The sequence below is a fragment of the Abramis brama genome (assembly GCF_963993115.1).
Source record: "Abramis brama genome assembly, chromosome: 1".
NCBI classification, from domain to species: domain Eukaryota; kingdom Metazoa; phylum Chordata; class Actinopteri; order Cypriniformes; family Leuciscidae; genus Abramis; species Abramis brama.
In genome coordinates, this window is record NC_139963.1 from 13,919,307 (window position 1) to 13,943,709 (window position 24,403).

General features: G+C 39.0%; 1 protein-coding gene across 1 annotated transcript; it reads left to right on the forward strand.

Moving 5' to 3' along the window:
• The first annotated feature begins 5,580 nt into the window (after positions 1-5,580).
• On the forward strand, positions 5,581-22,707 carry ubald2 (UBA-like domain containing 2). Its single transcript, XM_084135876.1, has 3 exons — positions 5,581-5,854; positions 14,512-14,565; positions 19,955-22,707. The coding sequence occupies exons 1-3, from the start codon at positions 5,735-5,737 to the stop codon at positions 20,300-20,302; spliced, it is 522 nt and encodes a 173-aa protein (XP_083992002.1). The 5' UTR covers positions 5,581-5,734; the 3' UTR covers positions 20,303-22,707.
• Positions 22,708-24,403: the final 1,696 nt, after the last annotated feature.

Here is a 24,403-nt window from a genome sequence, read left to right on the forward strand (position 1 = left end):
TTAGATGTTTTATTCGAAATAAACCTTTTATTTACTACCCTTTACCTATGTAAAGTGACTTCATCTCCTAAAAATAACTTTTAACATATTAAGATGCAGCTGATTTGAAACTTTGTATCTAATGCAATGACATCCATGCATTTATACTTGTGACTTAAGTGTTGCTATAGAAGAAGAAAAAGAAGAAGAAGAAGAAGAAGAGCATCAGCTCTGAAGACGGTCCAAAGTCCCCTCATTTCACTTTGATCAGTCATTCACAGATAGAGATCCTGTGAAAACAAATGAATCAGGAGTCAGAGGGAAAGTGCAGCCCAAGGCCTCAAAAACACGTCAAGATTATGGAGATAAAAAGCTGTACAAACATGGTCCTCTAGCAGCGTGAAGACACAACAGAGGCAGACAGTGATGAGTTTACATCCGTCAAACTTCAAAACAGACCAAAAATACCATACAAGAACGATACAAGATTTAATATGTGAAGTATTAATCCAAAAAAAGCGTGAATCATCCTTTTTAAAGACCAGTTTAAAAAATATATACAGTGACTGGCAATCAAAAGTTTGGAATAATTATTTATGTTTTTGAAAGTAGGCTCTTATTCTCACCAAGGCTGCATATGTTTGATGTAAAATACAGTAAAAACAGTATATTTCTGATTCAAAATATCAAAATATCTGATTTTTATATATTGTGAAATGTAATTTATTCCTGTGATCAAAGCTGAATTTTCAGCATCATTTCTCCAGTCTTCAGTGTCACATGATCCTTCAGAAATCACTCTAAAAGTGCAGCATCTTTTATCTGTTCCATATTAAAAGAAAAATAAGATAATCAGGAGGTACAGTGGATTGAAAACAGCTCTTGTCGCAGATATACATGACATCATTTTCCTGAAGTGCCACCCATAATTTAGATAAAGTGTGAAAAAGTAGGAACAAGTTGTCACTGTTGTGTTCTGTTTAGTTTGTTTTTTCATTGGACTTGTCTTCTTCACTGTCATCATTAGTTCAGTTGTATCACCTGGGTTTAGTTCATCGTTATCATAATCATCTGCATCACATGTGTTCTGTTAATTAGTGTTCATCTGTGTTTGTATTTAGTTCCCTTCTGTGCAGTCAGTCTGGTTCAGTTCTCGTCTATGTAACGTTGTGTTTGGTGTGTGTAAACCTTCTGCCTGTATGTGCCTATCTCAGTGAATTAGTAAAATTTATGTATTGGAGCCATTGGCCTCTTTGTCTTCTTCAACCTACACCACACCGTGACACAAGTAGAGTCATTCTTAAGACGGCTGTATACGGTTCATTTCAAAAATGACAAATACTATTTTTTATGGAATATTATATTTATTATAAGTGATTTATCTGTGCACATCATTATTTTTCATAATTCATGTGCCTCTGAATCTTTAATCAAAATAAACTCTCCTCCTTCTTGCAGCTCTTCTCTTCTCTGATGATGTGTTTACTGGTGTGAGGGCGGAGCAACCTGTCACTCACACAAGATCAGCCAATTGCAAACCACAGCATCCAATCAAATCCACATGGACAAAATCAAGCCCCGCCCTACATCTGCTCCAGTTTCACTCAGATATACAGTCACTAAAGAGAAGAAAAGCTTCCATCTAATGCCGCCTTTAAGTAGATAAATTACACAAAAAGTAGAAAGCACCAAAAAAAGCACTGTAAAAAAAAGTTGTTGCTTATATTTTTAAGTACAATCAACTTGGATGTTTAAGTAATTTCAACTTAAATTAAACATTAAACTGACTTAAAGTCCCCCTGTAGTCAATAATTGTATCCCTTAAAACTCATCTTTAATCACCGAAATTGCACATGTAAATGTTTTTCCTTGAAAAAAAACTCTTCATGCCTTAAAGCTACACTGTGTAGGATTTTCTCCCATCTAGCGGTGAAATTGTTTATGACTACCAACTGAATATTACTTTCTAGCCCCTCCCATTCCGAGGGCGTTTTAACTCCTACGGTGGATGTATTATTTCAAATCTGCCGGCAGTCGCGAGTAATCTCCCCCTCGCATTTGTCACGGTGCCACTGAGTGTAAACGTGAAAGGAGAAGCTTGAATTTCCAGGTATGTCCCTCTTTGGCTAATGTATTTTCAAGATGGAGGCGCAACATGGCTGCCGCCATTCGAGCGACTCGCTCGTATATTCTAAATGGCAGATTCTACGCTTACAAGAATACTTGATTAGTTGGTAAAAGTAATTACACATTAATGAGCACATATCATTTTGAAAGAACAAAGTGTTTTTTGCTAAGAATCAACTTAAAAAATTACACAGTGTAGCTTTAAAATACCTTGAATGTAACTTTGCCTCATTTAGTATACGCGGTTCTATGAATATGCAAATGAGCCCCGCCTCCACTCACTCACACCAGCTCAGAGATCCACTGGTTGTCGATCACACGTTGATCTGATTGGTTACAAGGTAGTTTGTGACGTCAGAAACACCAGCGATTTCAAACCGTGTTTTTGAGACTGTCTTTGGTTCACTGCAGTTTTAAGGAGAAAATACTCAGCAATGGTGTCGACTTATGAATTTACACATGGTTTGTCACATATAAACATTAAAAGCTTGATTTTCACCACAGGGGGACTTAAAATTTTTTATTGAATCTTGTATAACGTATAAAAAAAAGTTGTAAATTATTAACTTATTTTGATGAGTTAAAGCAATTTAGCTAAAAACATATGTTGCCATAACTTATTGATCATATAATTTAGTGTTTCTGTTTAGCCTTTATGGTTCCAGAGTTATGAACCAAAACGCAAATGTACTTAGGCTATAGCGCCACCTAATGTCCGACGTGTGTGTGTGTGTGTGCGTGGGCTCTCTATGACTTACGGTCTCAGATGATTCACATCACTTTTAGGGCAGAACACTTTCAGTATCACTCGGTGCGAGATGGTCAATAAAAGTTGTGAAAGCCTTTTTACGTCATTTCTCGAAACAGTTTATTATGACTGAAGGTGTGGTTTCTATAGCCTTTCCATAGCATGCAGTCGCTCAGTGTGCTGATACTCGTGTGTCTGTAACCCTTCTCACATCCAGATCACTGTGTTACAACTCAACACACAGATCACAGGAGAAACGCCCAGCTGCATTACATTATAGATAGCCTTCTCCATAACAGGCTTTCTCTGACACCCGCTCTGAATTATTCACACTCTCTCAGCTGGGTGGGTTGAAACTCCTTAATTCATTTCAAAGCAGTGGCTAACAATGTCCCAATTTACACCTGGCTGAAGCCTTTGTGAGCTATGTGGCATTCATATTCTTTAGTTATTACATTTTAATTTAGCTTATTATAGGCTTGTGGTTTTAATATGTAATATTGGTCTTGTCTTAAAGGGATGGTTCAGAGTAACATCAACCTAGAGTCCTTTGCACCATGACCTCGAGCCAAACACCCCCCAGAAGCCTTTTTCCCCTTGGTCGAACATTATTAAAGTTAGAGCTTATTTAGAGATATCAGCCGGATGGCTTAGTGCAGGCGCTAATGGATCCAAGGTTGTATCTCGTAAATTACCCCACTAATAATGCCCAGAATGGTACCAAACTTCTACAGTAGTACAAATAGGTTCTGTACTCATAAAACGAGGCATTGGAAAGTTTGTAAGTACATCACAAGTTTATTTAAATAACACTTGCCTGATGGCTTATGCTACCGCTAACCCGGACGTCGACGTCACTTCCGTGATTTGGGAAAAGCCCGTAAAAGTCCTGGCAGAAAGCGATGAATAAGGATGTAGTGTAACGACGCCCAGTTCCAGGAATGCACTAATATTTTGATGGTAGTACTGGTTTGCAACAATTATTAGTTAACACTTCGGAAAAAATAATAATTCGTCGTTACACTACATACTTAAGCATCGCTTTCTGCCAGGACTTTTACAGGCTTTTCCCAAATCACTGAAGTGACCTCAGTCACTGGTTAGCGTTAGTTTTAAATAACCAGCGTTTCGTTTATATCACATCTCGGCCAGAGCTGTTGAGCTTGATAAAGCCGCAGTTTCCTCCTAATCTCTAACTGTTTCTCATCCTAATACCTTCCATATCCCTTTAAAATAGCTTTCTGTGCTGAATTCAATGGGTTCGATACGTTTTCTGGTCTGCGGTGACGCGCGCATATGATCCGCTCTGTGTGTCGTGTCTCTGGACCGAAGCAGACTGTGTTCACGCAGCGGTGTTTGTATGACACTAACGTGAAACCAGACTTCATTCGGCCTAATGTAAATCATATTTACACTGTCTGAATCGTTCCCTATCCCCTATATAGTGCACTATGTGCCATTCACCATGTAGAACATAGTAATTGTGTGAACAAGTGACCGATTTCAGCCGCAGATTCAGCGTCTATTTATAGTGTAGGGGGCATGGCTTCAGATTCTAGAGAGCATTTGATTGGACAGAAAATCTGATGAGAAGCTGAAGTGCAAAGTGATGTCATCAAAATCATCGATCGGAAGTGAGAGACTGTACGTTTTGTACCTTGTAACATTGCCGGGATCAGTCCCGGAACGTGCCCTGTGTGAACAAAAGCCAGGACAAATGGCGTAAGAGGTGTGTTGTAGTGATGACACACGTGCCATCGCAATGGCGTAGTTATCGTGCAACTCTGTTGCTCTTAGAAGAAAGTTTGTGTTCGTCATCAACAAAGAAAGAACGAAAAAATGTCTGCAAACTGGAATGAAGCAGAGACCAGGGAGCTCCTTATTATCCACGCTGAAGCTGAGATCGTTCGACGCGTACGTTACACGTCACATCCTGACGTCACGCTGTGTCTCTACAGGATCTTTACGGGATGTGTGTGAACGCGCTCACAGATCCCGGAAAATCACTGGCAGTGTGAAATAACCAAAATCAAACGTTCCCGGGACAAATCCCGGGACACATTATCTGTGTATTTTCCTGAATCTCTGTGTGAAAGCGGCTTAAGGCTAACATAGGCTATTCATACCTAAAGCCATAAAAACTTACATTTTGACATCTGAGTGAAACAGAAGACAAAAAAAGTAGGGTGGGACTTGATTTTGTCCATTTGGATTTGATTGGATGGTTGTGGTTTACTATTGGTGGATCTCATGTGAGTGACAGGTTGCCCCGCCCCCATGTCGGTAAACTCGTCATCTTAGAAGAGATGAGATAAGATGCAAGAGGCAGGGGAGTTTGTTTTGATTACAGATTACCAGGCACATGAATAATTTATAATAAACTGCAATATGCCATTAAAAATAAGAATAGTCCATTTTGATTTCATGGTGACTTTATTTTAAAAGACTTTACTAGCCCAATGAACAGTGCACAGTATACGCGTGTGTGTGTGTCCACTCCAGTGAAAGCAATGTAAACAGAAAGTATTCAATAACTACGCGATGCCTTTCTGCTATTCTGACCAATGAGAGCGCTCATGCCGATCGCTAGCGTCCAACCACGCGCGACGCGTTGCTTTAAATTACGTCACTTGAGCCGATAGGTAATTTGTCGATTGACCAATGGGACGCCCGTGTGTACTCGCTGTTTTGGCTCTGTAAGCCAATCAGAGGCCGCGCTCGGGTTTGTTGTTAGTGGTGATGATGACATGAAAATATTTGTTGTTACTGGAAAGGAGAGCGAGGACGGAGAGAGTGTGTGAAGCAAGCAAGGGCCTCGCTTTCAACGAACACACACACATCGCACGGGGATTTCCGTTCACGGGAGTCGCGGAGGAGCGAATGTCGGTGAATATGGACGAACTGAGACATCAAGTGATGATTAACCAGTTTGTTTTGACCGCGGGCTGCGCGGCGGATCAGGCGAAGCAGCTTCTGCAAGCGGCGCACTGGCAGTTCGAGGTAACCGTCGATCAATCATCCTTACCAACACTATATTCACCATATACTGTATACTAGCCTTTTAAACCGCAGATCACTAGAGGTGGACGGAGATGCTTCTGTATGTGCGTTCGTTCAAAGCGCCTCTTCATCGCGCCGGATGCATTCGCCGCGTTATGTAAAGCCACGTCGCATTTGTTTGCTTGTAAACAATGAGTAAAGCGTTTCGTGTTGACTATCTCGGTAATGTTTTCGGCTTTCTAAGGGCTAGTCTGCTGTTAGCCTGTTAGCCAGTCTGAGGCAGAGCAGCTTTGTGTTTGAATCCACTATAAAGCCACGAGCAGCTCACTGAGATTATCTGTCTGTTTAACACGGGTGGAAGTGTGTGTGTGTGTGTGTGTGTTTTACAGTTATGTAAATTAAGGCGAAGGTGGTCAGAGAGGAAGCAGTGTTGAAATTTGCTGGTTTGAAGACTCATTCAAACATGTAACGTCAAATGGATGTATTGATGAAGAGGTTGATTGATACAGAGATAGACGGTAAATAGATTAATGGAAAATTGGATGGGTAGATTGAATGAAAAGATTAGGTGAAGAGGTACATTTATGCATGTATTTGCATTTATTCATTTGCCAGATGCTTTTATCCAAAGCAACACTGAATTTGGTGTATATTTTCTCAGTTCATGCATCCATTCATTTGGGAATCGAACCCATGACCTTGGTACACATGGATAGAGAGATGGATGGATATGACTAGACATAACCATCATACATTTACTGAAAATATGTGAGCACAAAATCACCCAAAGAGATGTTTACACCAAAGATAAGTGTGACAGACAAAATACTGCCAAACAACCGTGATGGAAGAACAGTACAGAAATGGTACATGCAGCTTTAGTGTTGCATTTCTTGTCAATTTCTGTTTGTTATGATGGTTTATGAAGAAGTGTTTTCCAGTTTTACGGCAGCTCACATTAGAAGTGTCGTGTGGTTGTTTTGAGTGTTTCCTGTAAGGAAGAAGTGTTTGCCACAAACGGACATGCCTCAGAGACGATCTCATCAGCAGTGTTGCAACACACTCACAGAGAAAGAAAGAGAGAGAGGGGGAGAGAGAGAGAGATAGACAGTTTTTTATTTACATTCCCTGGTGAAAATTCAGCCAAATGCACCCAAGCACACTTTAATCATTCACATCCTCTCACGTGTGTGTGTGTGTTTTGTTCCTGTTATGGTTTTTGTTAGGACACACACACACACACTGGTTTGACTAGTTCATGTGTGCATTGTTTATAAAGTGCACATACGTGTAGTAAGCCAATGAGCAAGTCAGTTCCCTTTAGCTCAACCCTAGTAAGTAGGGTAAAGTTTACTCTGATGTGTTTGGACTCGAATGCTGCCTGTTTTTACAAAGAACAGTGTCTGAAACCGCTTTTATTGATACTTTTTTTTAATTTAGGAAGTGGCGTCCAGTTATTTTGCCAATCTAAACTTATACTATTATAAAATATATAGTTTCTTTTGGTAGACTAAACAAATAAGGAGGCAGAAGAAGAAAAAAAAACTCTTTTAACGCATTTTTTTCATAGCAGGGAGTTTTCAGATTCAGCCTAAACTGCAACTTAGTCACACCAAAAATTATTCAGACACCAGATATCATTTTTTTTATAGTTTTTTACTAGTGGGTGCAGGACACTATAGTTAATTTATGTAAGCGAGGATAGCAAAATAAAGTAAACTGTGACACATTTTACCTAAAAATTCTTCATACAATGGACTACCAGTAAACATTTAGGACTATTAATTATTCAGACACTTTGACCTGGCCGTTTTTTCTTTAATTGCTAATGCGACATTTTTACACCACAGACTGAACAAAATTAAGCATTGCTTGGTGATTGGTTGACCTAAATTGGTAGGCTATTATCTAATATAGTCCAGTCATTTTAAGCCAAAATGGGGGTCTACCTAGGACAAATTGCAACAGAAGCAAACTCAACTGATTTTGTATCCTCAATATGACCTTAGTAAGGGAAAAAAGCCCCGAAGAATCCCATTAGGGGAAAGTTTCGAAAAAGACCCAAATACACCCCATTCATTCTTTTCTCACGTGAATAGGGTACAACATTTAACCTTTAGATATCACCATGAAAATTACTCAGTTGATTACTTGCATCAAGACAAACAAAAAATGTATTACAAGTTTTTTTTAATTGTTTGTTAACATGGACAAACGGTGCATAATCTAATTACGTATGTGCTAATTTGCATAAATACCACAACAGATCTAAACATTGGGTCTAGCCAGGTGAAAATGTCTTGTTGGATCTTGTTGACACATAACCATAAAATACTTAATGTTAAGGTCTGAATGGAACCCATTTAGGCTACCCATGAGCATTAATACATAGAGGCAGGAAGAAGTACTTTAGAAACCAGCCTTTATTAATTATTATTGCAGAGATGGGGTTTGGGGCTGGGTCTGTGGGGCTGTTTCTGGGGATGAATCTGAGGGAAGAACAGGAGACAAGGGTAAGGGGAATGCAGAAGACTAAAGGTAGGTCAAATAAAAAGTGAATCCCCATAAACAGTCCCAAATTTTTATAATTTTTTTACCCTATTCACGTGATAAAAGAATGAATAGGGTATATTTGGGTCTTTTTTGAAACTTCCCCCTAATGGGATTCTTCGGGGCTTTTTTTCCCTTACTCAGGACATATTGAGGATACAAAATCAGTTGAGTTTGCTTCTGTTGCAATTTGTCCTACATTTTTTCATAAAATGACTGGACTAATTGTGTAGTTAAACAGCTGACAGATATTCAACCGAATTCATCTGTGAGACAGTCTAACAGAAGGATGGCCAAAACCAGTGAAATATCAACTGATTCGATAACTCTGAGTTCTTGTCATATTTTATTACCATTTTCTAAACTATAGCGACTAAACTGTGATAATGTGAGAAATGTTGAAGCCAAGGTGTCTGAATCAATTATGGTTTGATTGTATATGATACGATAATATAGTTATCTTAATAGTCAATGCTCTTGGTGTGAACGGGCCTTAAATCTTTGCAAGCTGTGTTTGCAGTATGCATGGTGTATCAGGGTGTTGTCATAACTCTTTCCTCATATTCTGTGGTTAGTGTTTGTTAACTTTTACTGGTCTCTTTTTTTTTTTTATGGCGAAAGAAAGGAAGTCAACCACACCTTAACTAACAGACACACTTGTGTTTACATTCTCAGCACTGACGTTCTCCATTTGATCCTGAAGTATCGGCCACGTCCAGATGGTTTCTCGAATGTATCTGCTTCTGAGTTGAACAGGTGGTCTAACAGGGTCTCTCTCTCTCTCTCTCTGGTGTTGTGTAGTAGTGGTTTGATTGATTGTACCAAGTGCATGTCTAGGACAAGTGTCCCCTTTGGATCTCTACGGCTCTTATACGACGTATAGGTTTGGTGACAGATGAAGGGGTCAGAAAGCTCTGCTCTTAACCTTCTGTGATAACATCAGCAGCTAAAGCTTACATGCTATGGAAGTATGTGTTTTAGTCTCGGGAAGCTTTGAATATCAACGTAAAGTAGGGGTGTAACGACACCCTCGTGTCACGATTCGATACATATCACGATACTGAACTCACGATACGATATTATTGCGATACTCCAAGACATATGATAAAATGTTAACAAAAAATGTATTAAAATGCTTAATTTGGATTTACATTGGAGTATAAATAATCAGGCTTGGACTTGGTGCTGGAAACCCAATGCACAGGACAGTAGAGACACCAGAATAAAAATATTCATGATTCTGAAACTGAAAACATAATTATTTTAAACTAATATGCTTGCACTCTTTCACTGACTAGATATTTAAAATAATGTAGGCCACTTTTTACTGGTAACATAAGACATTTGGCATTATCAGGACCCATAAATATTCCCCAATTGTATTATTATACATTTATATTCAACATGTAGTGCTGACACTAAAACTCTTCTTTTTTTTTTTTTTTACACACAGTAATATTTATTTTGGGTGAACTATCCACTAAATATATTGTTGCATTTTTGTATTGCGATTATATTGTGACATGATATGTTGTTACACCCCGAACACGCCTAGTTTTTCCTGGAAAGCTCTTATTCCAGAAATCTATTACCGGCCTGCGTCTCTTGCCTCTGTGGCGGACGCAAGTGCAGTGCTGTTGTGTTGGGGGATGAATGATGAACCTGAATAAACCTGGAGAAGCTGTTGCCGTAACCTGGTGACAGTGGTAAACATCTGACGCTAGTACTATCACAGTTCAGAAACAAACACTACAATGTGGAAAGAGACCTTCTGGAAAGGTTCAAATCAAAGGTATGCCAGGGCCAAGCCATCAAACCAAGTGTAAAAACAGATTCACTGACATTTGAGTGTTTGTTGATATTCCTATTTCCCAGACCAGTGTCCACTTGACAGCATAATGAGTTTGACTCGCTCCAGCAGCTTGTGTGTCGATTCGCCGTCCCTTTCTGCACATAAGTGACCTGGTTTATTGTGTTGTGTTGGTTAGATGGCTCTCTGTGGGCATGTTCTGTACCCGCTAATTTCCACCGTAATGGCAGAAATCAGCAGTATTTGCAGCGAGGCTGGACACGACTCTCAAAACCGACTAGAAACTGACAGTAAGCATAATTGCCAATCGTTTCCCTTGATATTGTAATCGTGATTGTAATTTACATTATAATAGTTTTGTAGGCTACCTGAATGCTTTCTTTATCTAGGCTACACATCAAAAAACAAGCTGAGAACCGAATTTAAATTAGTTTATTGCGGATTCATGAATCGGTAAATGAAGACAACGGCTAAACAACTACACATTGGTCCTGCTAACATGAATAAATGAAATGTTAAGAAATTGTACATAGAAAATGACAATGCAACAAAATTGATGCCGTCACTGACTGCAAGGTGCACTCGCATTTACAGTTACTTTATGCAGTGATATCGAAATCCAAAATTTGCTGTGGCCTGGAATTTCACATTTCACATTGCATCAGTTTCAAGATGGCAAACTCGTTGCCTAATTATTCCTAAAATGCCTAAAAGTCCCCCTGTGGAAAAAATCGAGTTTTTAATGTTGTTTATATGTCTATGTAGTGTTTTTAATGTGCTTTAAGACAAACCATGTGCAAATTCACAAGTCGACACCATTGCTGAGTATTTTCTTCTTAAAACTGCAGTGAACCAAAGACACGGTTTGAAATCGCTGGTGTTTCTGACGTCACAAACTACCTTGTTACCAATCAGGTCAAAGTGTGATCGACAACCAGTGGATCTCTGAGCTGGTGCGAGTGAGTGGAGGCGGGGCTAATTTGCATATTCATAGAACCATGTATACTAAATGAGGCAACGTTGCATTCAAGCTATTTTAAGGCATGAATAATTTTATTTTCAAGGAAAAAACGTTTAAATATGTCATCTTGATGATCAAAGATGAGTTTTAAAGGATACAATGATTGACTACAGGGGGAGTTTAAGTAAATAAACTTAATTTAATTGAGAAAATTAAGTTACGTGAACTTGACAATTCCACAACTTGTCTTGTTCCACAAGTTAATTTGTCCAATTACGCGTGAAGTTTGAAATTCGCCAAACAACAGTGTGACTGCACCTTTAATCTGTAATCAACAAAGTTCTTGATTTGTTTGTGTAAACTAAATTATTTTTGCTACCTAGCCAAACAGCATTTTTGACCGTCTGAAGGCCAATTCATACTACACAACAGATTTCAACCAATGCCGGCAATCACCAGATTACAGTACACCACTTTTATGACATTCCACAACCCAACAAGTGTCGATTCAACATGTTCAATAGGGGAAACCAATCGCTGACCAACGGCGACAGGGGTAACGCACTGATCCGACGAAACCCGACAAACGTGTCTGTTGTCATTGGTCGGCATCGGTTGCAGTACAGGTTTCATGAATCCAGACCTTTCAGCCTGATTCACATTGCATTATTCTCATCAAGAACTGAAACTAGGGATGCACCGATATGAAAAATTTGGCCGATACGATAACTCTTTATATTTGAAAGCCGATAACGAATATATTGGCCGTTTGACTGGAGCATTGTGATATTTATCGACATTATACAATCTGAAATCAGGTGTAATGTGCGAAGAATTAGCTTGATATCAGAATGTGTTGCAAACAGGGATGCACTATATATATATATATATATATATAGTGATAAATAATAAATAATGGATCATTTCCTTCAGCTGAGACACTTGTGCCGACTTCAAACTGTTCGCCGTGATGTTTTTGAACTGCTTGAAGTATGATTGGAATCACTTCAAAAAAGGAAAATCCAGTTCAGTTCAACATGTGCAGTGCAGATCTGTCATAGGCTACATAACATTATAATGAGAACATTATAACTGTGTGTTTGGGACATTGCTTTTAATGGTGAGACTTTTGTTTTTGTAATCAGGCTTTCAAAAATTATTTAAAAAAAATTGGATTTAGATTTATCGGCCAATATATTGGTTATCAGCTTTTAAATATAAAGAGTTATCGGTATCTGGCAAATTTTTCATATCGGTGCATCCCTAGTTTCAAAGATTTGGTCTCTAGGGTTTACGTTGGGAAGCTCATTGTAACAGCCTGGAATTTTAAGACCAATAAAAACCCAATTCCCAGAACTCCAAGCCAATTAGATTACAACTGTCAGATTTTTTTTTTAGTAAGGTTTTAGCATTTTTGTGTGCAAATATGCATCAGGTAGTGCATGAATAATCCAAAATAATCTCAACAAACAGGGTTCGACTCAGATTGGATGCCGGGTTTGTACATTGAGGAACCCTCTTTTAGCAGTTAGTGCCAGTGTTAATACAATACAGATGCTCTGTGTTACAAGCGAGCATTGTTTAGAGCCATAACCGTGTGTGTGCAGTCGGAAATGAGCAATCGTCCCGCACTTAAATGAGAACAATCTCTGTACACATGATGGCGTTTGGGGGAGGGACGGTGAAGATTTGATGACAAAGAACCGTGTGGTTCTGTAGCAGCGGAAACAATGGCGGATTGGCGAGTTCATCTTGATATGTGTGTCACGTCAAGCCGCAGACATTCCTGCACTAGCCGTGGCTGTTGTTAAACAAAACTAGAGAACAGGAGAGAGACTGGAGAGGGGGAAGGGGCCGGGCGGGGGATGAGAAGAGGGCGCTCAGTGTGAGGGAAGTGTTACCAGACGAGGGGTTGAGGGACGGGAGGCCAGACTCTCGTGTGTTCTTGGGCAATATTTTGAAACCATGACCGTTTAAAGGCCAGACGTTGAGTTCAGAGATGCTCTGAATACGTGAATCATCAGCAAATCCTATTCGGAAAACATTGATACGATACTCTTGGCTTGACACGATGCTCCAATGAATCATTTATTCAAAATAGATTGTATGTATCCAATGACTCATACAAAAGTCAACTTTCCTGGTATAACGAAGGAAGAGGGTTCATAAAAAGATGAGAGAAATCTAGAAAAGAAAACCTTTGTTTGTACTTTGGCATAATACAATGTGATAAACTTGCTGAAGAAAAAAACAAAAAAACATTAAACATGAAATGATGTCATGAGTATGATTATAAAATATAAAATATCAGATGATTGAGTCAAGATTAGTTCAGGTAGAGTGTCATGTGGTGGAACTCCCGCAGTAATGTAATGATATTTATGAATGAATGAATAATGATATTTGTTAAATAATTTTTTTTTTATCTTAAAAATATATATATTTAAAATATTTATGTAAAAAATAAAAAATATATTTTTAAATATTGATGAAAATGTGTACACTCACATGTATTCAAGGGAAATTGCTTGTTTTAAATTGCATTTTTATGCTGCGTTCACACCGAACACGAATTGAGCGTCAAATTCACTTCTACACGCTTGAACATTTTGAGTCCACTCGCGCGTCCAAAGCGAGCGTTTGAAGCGAACAGACGCCAAAGTTCAGATTTTTCAAATCAGGCGTCAGACGTGGATTCGCTTCAACGTGCATGAATGCACAGAAAGCACCAAATAAAATCACTTGCGCGTAACGTGCGTATCGCACCAGACACTCAATTCACCTCTTTCGCCGATAACCGATGATTCTTTATATTTGAAAGCCGATAACCGATATTGGCCGATAAATCTAAATCCAAATTTTTATATAATTTGAGAGCTTGATTACAAAAACAAAATGCCATGTCCCACACAAAAGTGAAATAAATGAGTTATTTGAAAAAGTAACTCAGATATTTTGTTAAATGTAACCATAATGCAACACTTTGCTAGTTAGTTGCTTGAAAAAAGGTAATCTGATTACATAACACTGGTGAAAGTAGTGATGCTTGTCTTGGGGAGCACAACTGGTTTTCCCAGGTGTTTGTGTATTTTTCAATCTGACATTTTTCCGGAGCTCTGAGCCTGTATAGTGTATCAGTTGCTAGAATCCTGCACAGATTGCGTGTGCCGATTTAGAAACCCTCTTTTAGATCGCAGAGTGCTTGAACCGACTGACCCGTGGCAGGGAGGAGGGAGGAGAGAGCGACGTTTTCAAACCAGTTCCTCTGCCCATTCATGTTGTAACACAGCTTCCTCCGTCTCATCCCCATCTCTTTCTCTCTCTCTCTTTCCACAGACGGCTTTGAGCTCGTTTTTCCAGGAGTCCAACATCCCCAGTCATCACCAGATGGTAAGTGTGTTTAGCATGGAGAGAGAAGGGAAGAAAATAAGCAAAGCAATGCCGTGTTCAACATCCTGTCATTGTCATCAGACGGTCCCGTTCTCAACATAGCATCTGAGAGAATAATGAGGGGCTGAACTTCCTGAAGGCCACGGATATTATTAAAGAGCCTGAAATACACTAGTCGGGGCTTCGTGGACAATGTTGTTTATTGTTTTTCACACGACTAGTTTTTGAAACAACATTTGAGTTACAATTCTTATCACTCGACGTCTGTGATTTCATGCACTGATTCGGACGGGATTAACATCTCCATGTGTATTATAGAAGTGGGAGTGTGTGTTTTCTAGACGTGGGCGTTACAGAAGGTCATGTTTATGTCTTTTAACTTATTATTTGTTGATAAAAAAACCATTCAAGTAAACTTCACGAGTTTATTGCAGCGGCTGTTTGAAATAAATAAGAGAGCAGAGAAATCTAGACAAGTATCTTACTCTTACCTGACACTATACATAGTATATTTTTTATACTTTTTTTTTTTTGCTCTATTTATTTATTAATTTTATGTTGTTGTTTTTTTCATATTGAAACTAAATTAAAACATGCCAAAGATTGATGCGCAGACGGTGGCTCAAGTAGGCCAAAAAACACATGAGGAGAAGCATTAGGATAATACAACATCAGCAATCACAGATATTGGCATTCGGACGGGATTTGACGGGATTCTCGAATTTCTCTAACTACCACCTGGAAAACTAGTCCCGTCCGAATGGGGCTTTTGTGATATTTTCACACAAATGACATTTTGGGAAATTATTGCAATGCAGTTTGTGTGCAAGTCCGGAACCAAGATTGGCCAAAAAAACCCCAAAAAACGATTGAGTCTTTGGAGCAAAAACCCTCCGGTTCCAATATGTGATGCTATCTGGGAAAACCCATCACCCATATGGGTGAAATTTTACCAATTACATATGAATGTTACATTACCATATGAAAGCTGGCTTAAAGCCCTTTCCAAATCGATTTTTATTTTTTTCGTTTGTCGAGAATCTGGGTGATTCTTCGATGATCTGAAGTCACCTGATCGCTATGATTTTCAGGAACGGATTTTAAGAAAAACAGGCTTAATTAACGGACACTTGGCGCCCTTTTTTTTTTTTTTTTGCCTTTTTTTCATATCACATATTTTAGTAATCATCATAAATTAGGTATCGTTTGAAAGCTTACAAACTCAAAATCTATCATATGAAAACATATATGAAAATATATTATATGGCCGGTCGACTTATAAAAACAGGTCGCACCACAAGAATTATTTGTGCTGGCACAAATGCTCCCAAATAAATTGAGAGGTCGCACAGACTAAATTTCGGGAGCATATGTGACCAAAATGGTCGCAGTTTTGAGCCTTGTGATTTATAAACTGCTCATCGAGTTTTTAACAGTTATTGTAAGACTTTTATTGTAAATGTGTGGTGTACAGTGAAGCCAAAGACTAATTTCCACATGTGGACAATAAAGGAACCAAACTAAACTAAACTTTTATCATTTAGCTAAAGCACAGCATGCTAAAGCTTTTCGTAAAGTGTCATTTCATCCCCCTTTTAGTAGACAAAAAAATATCAGGGAAGACTAGACTAGTCTATAGACTACAGAGTAGTCAACGGCATTTAAGAAGTATCAGAGGGAAAAATCATGATATATATGATATATGTAGTCTTATCAATCACTGATTTGAAGATGTGTTGGACTAAACCTAGATCTCAGCCTCAGTCATGTGGTCTGGGGCTTGATGAAGTGATTTTTGTGTCTGTACACGCACACACATGCAGCTGTTTTTAAACCTCATCACTGAGACGGCTGAAACATGAGCCGAGCCGTTTCCTCTCGAACTAAAACAGACGTGCATCCCCAGTTCTTCAGTCCGCCGAGGGTTACGCAATCAGTTTCTCTTCTCACAGAACCAGTCCCCGTGGACATGCCGCGATACGATTCCTGCAGTCAGATCAGCGTCGGCCTCCGCCCTCGACATGTGCGTGCCTGGATGTGTTCTCCTCTCCCTCTTTTAATCTGGCTGTATGTGAAGAGAGCGTGTTCGAGGAAAGCAGAGGCAGGAAGCGTAGCTGTGTTTGTTTTTATTTCGAGAGCAGCCATTACATCATGCAGCTGGGGACCATATATGGGCAAAGGGGCGGAGCAAAGCCAAGAGCAGGATCTGATTGGATCAGAAGCATTTGTGTGTGTATGTGCTGTTACTGAGTGTGTCTGTATGATACAGTCAGCTCAAGTCAACACAAAGACATTTATAAACACTTTTCCTGAGGGCCACAGTCCCACAGATGTCACTTCCGTTTTGTTCTCAACACAAAAGAAATAAAAAATAATAGCCTATACATTTGTTTTTATCCGAAGTACACAGTTTTCTTCTGTTTTTTTAAACAATTTGCTGTAATGATAAAGTCATTTTTTTTTTTACATAATACAAAGTTTCCTGAGAATGAAATACTTGCTGGTGAAGTATAGGAAGTTGTCGACTCTCTTGAGGCAGTGCCGAGCCCTATAGAGACTCCCTCTGGTCTCAAACAGGTCCTTGGACATGCTGTGTCTGTAGGTTATGTTGTCATTTTTACGCTGGGCCCGGCACACACTGTTATGACTGTCCTTGAAGGAGGAGTCTCGTAGCAAAACATCCTGCACAGTTCAAACCACTCACTGGAGCCCGTGAACGTATGCGCTGTTCGTCAGCTCAAATAGTGTTTGTTTTATGTCGGCCTTCTTAACTTCCATTGTGGGAATTGATAGCATAAAGATACAACTATTGAAAATCTGGAATCTTGAGGGTGCAAAAAAATCGAAACATTGAGAAAATCTCCTTTAAAGTTGTCCATTTATGTTGGCGATTGTGCTGCATTCACTCACAAACATACATGTTTTATATATTTACGGTAGGAAATTTACAAAATGTCTTTACTGAATATCCTAATGTTTTTGGCATAAAAGAAAAATCTATCATTTTGACCCATACAGTGTATCGTTGGCTATTGCCACAAATACACCCGTGCGACTTGTGACTGGTTTTGTGGTCCAGGGTCACATATACAGAATGTAAAATCTGTTAGAGGAGTGTGGTGTAGTTTTCCAGTCAGTGTTGATGTAAACACTGAGGAGGGTGAAGATGTGTTGACCTTTCAGTGTTTACATCCACACTGATGATGACCTACTTAACAGACTGATGTGTTTTCGTCCCTTTGACCCTCACCATAGCTCTCAACCTAAATTAAACTCCATAAACTGACAAACCCTTCCTCCTCTTGTATCAGTCAGCTGATCTCAGTGTGTGTGTGTGTGTGTGTGTGTGTGTATTAAAGGAGCAGTTATCAGGAGCTCAAACTGCTGTCAATTATACGTGTCCTACTTTCCTTCATAACAGCCGAGAGACATAAGAGCACCAGTGCAAACATAAACTCGGGCTTTATGGGAACCATGGGACTGATGCTCAGCACAATGTTGTGGAGTTTGAGCATCTGACCCTGCTTACTGAGCATATACTTTTGTTTAAGGGTCCCGTAAAGCCTCATCAGTATCTGACATGCGCATCTGTGTGTGATGTAGATGACTGCAAACTTCACGTCGGACATTAGCGGCTTGTAGCATCATGTCGTTCACGTATTATAACGCAACACTAACCTCCTTTATCCAGGCCACTGGAGAGAATGAGTTTTCATTTCACAAAGGTTAGCTATTCATAAGATTTATTTACGAATGGTCTTAAGTCTTAAATGTACAGGAGAAAATTCTGCTCTTAATATCTTTTTTTTTTTGGATGTCCTATTTATTAATTTTATTCAAAATAAATAAATGCAATTCATGTGTACTTTCACTTGAATGCACCTTTTCAATGATGAGGTTTTAATTTCTGTATTAAAATTCATGTATACATGCATATGTATATGTGTATTTTAATTTTTAATATATATCTTAAAAATAAAAATTAATGTATATATGAATGTGTATAATGTATGTCTATGTATGTATACGTTTAGTATAATCCTTTATGATTATTCCTTAGAAATTATACACATTTTATTAAGGGTAAAAACACTTAATCCTTGTCATATTTAAACAAAACTGCTTATTAATATTCGAAAAGATGTTCATCCACCAAATCAAAGTCATGTGGTGCGACCAGCATGAGTTAAGAAACATAAAACAGGAAATGATGTCATACAGGACCTCCGTGACTACGTTTGAAGTTCAATAAGTTTCTTGAAATATTAGATCAATTGTCTTTTTGGTATCAAGGTTAGTTCAGGCTTTAAAATATTATGTGGTTCATATCATAATGCTAAGTGCTGTTATTTAAATTATAAATCATAATATTTGTTTAAAAAAACAGGTTATTCTTATCTTGACAGTATGGTTTTATTTGATTGTTACGCCATGTGCCATTTTACTTGTAAGAAAAGTTTTAACTGAATGATTCTAGAAATGTCATAAGTTACAATATTTTTTTTTTTTTTTAATAATTTTTTTATTTATTTCAGTTTTAGTTAATTTAGTACATCTAAGCCAAACTAAATGAAAAGAGAAATGTTGCTTTGGAAACAAAATAAGTTAGTTTCTTTATTTCAGTAAAACTTTACAACAAGGCTTCATTAGTTAACATAAGTTAACTACATGAACAATACTTCTACAGATTTATTAATCTTACTTAGATAATCTCAACATTTACTTATAAATGAAATGTTAAAGACCCCCTGTAGTCAATCAATTTATCGCTTAAAACTCATTTTTGATCACCAAAATTACAGGTTTAAGTGTTTTTTCCTTGAACGCTTTAATGTAACGATACACCCTTGCCTCATTTAGTATGCACGGTTCTATGAATATGCAAATGAGCCCCGCCTCCACTCACTCACTCAGCTCAGAGATCCACTGGTTGACGATCACACGTTGATCTGATTGGCTACAAGGTAGTTTGTGACGTCAGAAACACCAGCGATTTCAAACCGTGTTTTTGAGACTGTCTTTGGTTCACTGCAGTTTTAAGGAGAAAATACTCAGCAATGGTGTCGACTTATGAATTTGCACATGGTTTGTCTTAAAGCATATTAAAAACACCACATAGACACATAAACAACATTAAAAACTTGATTTTCACCACAGGGGGACTTTAATACATTAACTAAACCTTATTGTGATGTGTTAGCACAGTTTCTTTCATTTCAAATAACTAAAAGTCTGTATTGTGAAAAGCGCTATACAAATATACTTGATTTGATTTTTTAAATGGTTTTAGCTTGAGTTAACTACAATAACCCTACATGTTTTAAACTGGATTCTTCACAAACTGATCTGATGATTGTGTGTGTGTGTGTGTGTGTGTGTGTGTTTTTAGATGTGCACTCCACGCAACACTCCAGCCACGCCACCCAACTTCCCTGACGCCATCACCATGTTCTCCAAGCTGAGGACGTCCGAGTCCAGCGGCGCTTCTTCTGCCCAGGTGTCCATGGCGTGTTCCCCTCCTCCTCCGCCCCCCTCACACTCCTCCTCACAGGGTTTCGGCTCCTTCTGGGCCTCCTCGCCGCCCAACCAGCCCGTCTGGCTGCCCCCGTCCTCTCCCACCGGACACCACACACTCCACCACCACCACATGCACCAGCCGCTCACGTGGCCACCCGTGTCCCAGCCCGCCAGCGGCCCGCAGACGCCCGTCTTTTCAGCCCTGACCGGCCAGAGATGAGACTCCCGAAGGGGGGTTTAAACACTCACTGAGACTTTTGGATGGCCGAGGGGGGGGGGGGGACACGGTACTCTTTCGTTCAGTTTTCTAAAGATGAACAATCTCTCTTCCTTTCGGAGATCTCGTGTTTTTTTTTTTTGTTTGTTTTTTTGTGTTTTCTTTTATCTACCGTCGATTTCATTTCTAGTCCAATCCTGGGAAAGAACCACTATGAGGAAAAACAAAACTAAAAAAAAATTATGGAAGGTATGAAAAGAGGCGCCCAGAAGACGTTCAACTCTCCCAACGGCGAGCCACGGATTCAGACCGGAGAGCGAATCTTCAGTCGTCGCTCTTTTGTTCCCGCTCCTCCTCTGTGTCGGCGACACGCACTCGCAATAAAGCGGCCGACGGACTGTAAAGATGACGGGCGTATCATGTGGTCGTGCTGTCCTGAAGAATGAGGATGTTCCTGTAGAGGTAGTTGTTCTGTTGAGTTCCTAACAGAGGCTGTTATATGACTTCGTCTGTTTGTTTCCAAACGCACAAGGCCTCAGACATAACGGAGATGCTGAGTTGAAGTTATTGTGAATCATACAAAACAAACCTTTGTTCTAGATTTAAATAATAAAAAATAAATAAAAAAACAGGAAATTACCAGGAACAGTTTTGCAATAATCCTGGTCAGAATTGTTTCAGATGAAGACGCCCTGATTTTGTTTGGTTTATTTTTTTCGGTAATGACGACTTTAAATGCAATGTTTAGTTTTGTTTTTGTTTGATAAGTTCCCAACTTTTATTGTGTACATCAGGACAGATGCTTGTGTTTAAACTAAAACTGTGGTGGAGAAATACAGACTCAAGCTTTATATATATATATATAAATAAATAAAATACTTCTTGTTTGATATGTAAAGAGCGCTGTGACATTTTGAGGTCCAGCTCATGGGATCCACACTACCTCTGATCGGACCTCGCGACGGCTGAGTGTGTGTGTGTGTGTGTGTGACTCGAATGCCTCACACTCTCTGCTGAAGGTATAGCGCGGGAAGGCTGAGTCTAGATCCGAACGCTGATTGGCCCCTTTCTTTAGTTTCGCATGACGACACCTTCCCTTCATTCGTTCATCGTAGACGTAGACGATCACTTTTGCCGTTTGGGTTTGTGGTTTAGTACGACCTCGTTCGTTCATTTCATTCGAAGAGACTGAAATCAAGGCTGTGAGGCGAGACATGTTCTGTTCTGTTCTGTTGTGTCGGTCGTTCATAGATGATGGAAAAACGAAAAATTTGTGCTCCAGAAATGTTTTTTTTTTTTTTTGTCATTTACAAAAGCACTCTTCAAAAGCAATCATTTTTAATTCGGTAGTGATTTATTGATGTGCACAGGAATTTGTTTTGCTTTACACACACACACACACACACATATAATTATCATGTGTATACGTTCGTAATTCCATTTACGGTTAAATTGTCATATATATTACATCCATTTCCATTGAAACAAAAGTTGAAATCTAATTTGGTTTTACAAACTAACCGCAAACAAAGTTTTGGACATTCTCAGATAAATCGTGATTTAGTTTAAGCAGAAGCCAAATTAATTTGTAAATGTGTTTTAAATCATTATTGGGTAAACTTTCACGACAGTTTAGGCATGGATGTTTTTACGGACAATTTTACATGCATTTGTTCTTCTTGTTTTTTTGAGAGACGAGGTCCGTTGAATCGCCTCACAGCTTTGTCTTCTTTAGCATTGGCCATTTTCATGTAATCATTGAGAGCTGATAGACCAGCCTCTGCATGTCGGCCCAGAAAATGCATGTGAAATGCGAAAGTACCCTTGGTTTTGGAAAACATGGGTGGATCGATATGACAGATAATTGTTTGTTCTTCCAATTGGTTTCGCTGTTGTTTGCCATGTAGAACGAAACCCAAATTGTTGGTCTCCGAAGGGTGAAGATGCGTGTCAGTGTCTCGAGTGCCTTGAGGTCCAAACGCTCTCCATTTTATTCAGCTGTCGCTCTGTCCAAATCCCACAGCAACAGGGCCAACACTCGAGTCTCAGATGCCGTTCTCTCCAGTCAAGCATTGACGGTTTGAACAGTTGGGCTGCCGTAGATCTCAGAGCGTCGCGATGTCATTGACAGCACTGGCCGGTGATTCAGTTCTTTGGGGACGGTTTTGTTTTTGACTGTGATAAACCACACACACACACAGAGCGAGTCATGAGCAATTCCTTCATCGAGGAAACCAATTCATTGGAGAACAACCTTTTGTATCGATTTCCCTCCTGTACTATCTGTTCTTCTCCCTTGTTGAGATTTGTATTTATATGTCTGACAAAAAAAAAAAAAGCTATGATCTGAAACCATTTTGGAGGTCATCGTGTTTATATTAAGGTCAAAATAAATGATTTAATGACTAGTGTGTTTTGTGTTATTTGTCTTGAAAGTAACTCGACTTGTCGTGACTGAAACTAGGACATGCTTACACAAGTTCACACGCAAGCAAGTTCAAAGTGAAGATGTAAGCCAGATGTATCATGATATGGTTCACCGACGTCGATCCAAACCCTTACCAACACAGAAGATGTTTTGATGAACGTTCACGCTGCTCTTTTCCAGACAGTTAAAGTGAATGAGGCTCTGAAGAGGGACATTTGCTCAGCGTGTTTCATTAGGCGAATTGTTTATAGCAATCATAGGTCCATTCTTTTGTAATTTGCTGCAGAAAATTTGCACAAGTTCAAGTTATACAAAGAATTGTTTAGTAAATTATTTTCAGATCCTCTGTAAAATTGTACCACGGAATTTAAACAGAGAACAAATGAGATTTTTTGTAAAAAACATTGTTTCACTGTTCATTATGCTTGTTTATGTTCAATGGTACATTTTAACCAAGAATGGGTTTTCAAACATAATCACATTATGAAATACATTTTCTTCTTCAAAACACGTTGGGACCAATTATTTCAACCTCCTTTTCCTCAAGATAACAGCTCTGAGTTTTCTCCTATAATGCCTGATAGGTTTGGAGATCAGAGACCATTCTCCATACAGAATCCCTCCAGATCCTTCAGATTCCCAGATCCATGTTGGTGGTGCTTCTCTTCAGTTCAGCCCCCTCATCAGGTCAGGGAACTGGGATGGCCATGGCAGAAGCTCATTTTGGGCTCAGTGACACATTTTTATGTTGATTTCGATGTTTGTTTTGGATCGTTGTCCTGATGGAAGACAATTATAAGGCCCATTATAAGATTTCTAGCAGAGGACGTCAGGCTTTGATTTTTTATCTGTTGGTATTTGCTAGAATCCATGATGCCATGTATCTGAACAAGAAGTCCAGGACCTCCATCAAAAAAATAGGCCCACATTAAAGTTAAAGACTCAACAAATGTCTGCAATTCTCCATCTGTGATCCTTGGAGAGTCTTTGGCCACTCAATCTTTCCTCTTCACCCTGCATTAAGACAATATAGACACACGTCCTCTTCCTGGCAGATTCGTAACATCTTTAGTTGATGGGAACTTCTTAACTATTGCCCTGATGGTGCAAATGGGGATTTTTAATGCTTTAGCTACTTTATTACAGCCACTTTCTATTTTGTGATGCTCAACAATCTTTTGCTGCACATCAGAACTACAGACCCTTTCCAAAAAATGAGAATATCATGGAAAAGTTAATTTATTTCCATAATTCCATTTAAAATGTTAAACTTCCATAGATTATAGATTCAGGGCCCACAACTTAAACAATTTCAAGTATTTAGTTGTTTATTTGTACATAATTTGGGCTTCCAGCTCATAAAACCCACGAAAACAGGATTTAAAAAAATTAGAATATTACATGAAATCACACAGTAATTACACAGTGATACCATGGTCATTGAACCAGGTTTTGGTTCTTTTGGCAGTGTGGGCAGGTGCAAATCCTGCTGGAAAATGAAGAAAGCATGAAGTGCTCTGAAAATGTCCTGGTAGACGGCTGCGTTGACTCTGGATTTAATAAAGCACAGTGGACCAAAGTCCTCTTTTCTGATGAGAGCAAATTCTGCATCTCATTTGGAAACCAAGGTCCCAGAGTCTGGAGGAAGAATGGAGAGGCACACAATCCAAGATGCT

Excerpts from the sequence above, each read along its gene's own strand:
- ubald2 (XM_084135876.1), top strand. The coding sequence starts at position 5,735 with ATGTCGGTGAATATGGACGAACTGAGACATCAAGTGATGATTAACCAG. Across the intron at positions 5,855-14,511 it reads CGGCGCACTGGCAGTTCGAG|ACGGCTTTGAGCTCGTTTTT; the intron begins GTAACCGTCGAT and ends CTCTTTCCACAG. Across the intron at positions 14,566-19,954 it reads TCCCCAGTCATCACCAGATG|ATGTGCACTCCACGCAACAC; the intron begins GTAAGTGTGTTT and ends GTGTGTTTTTAG.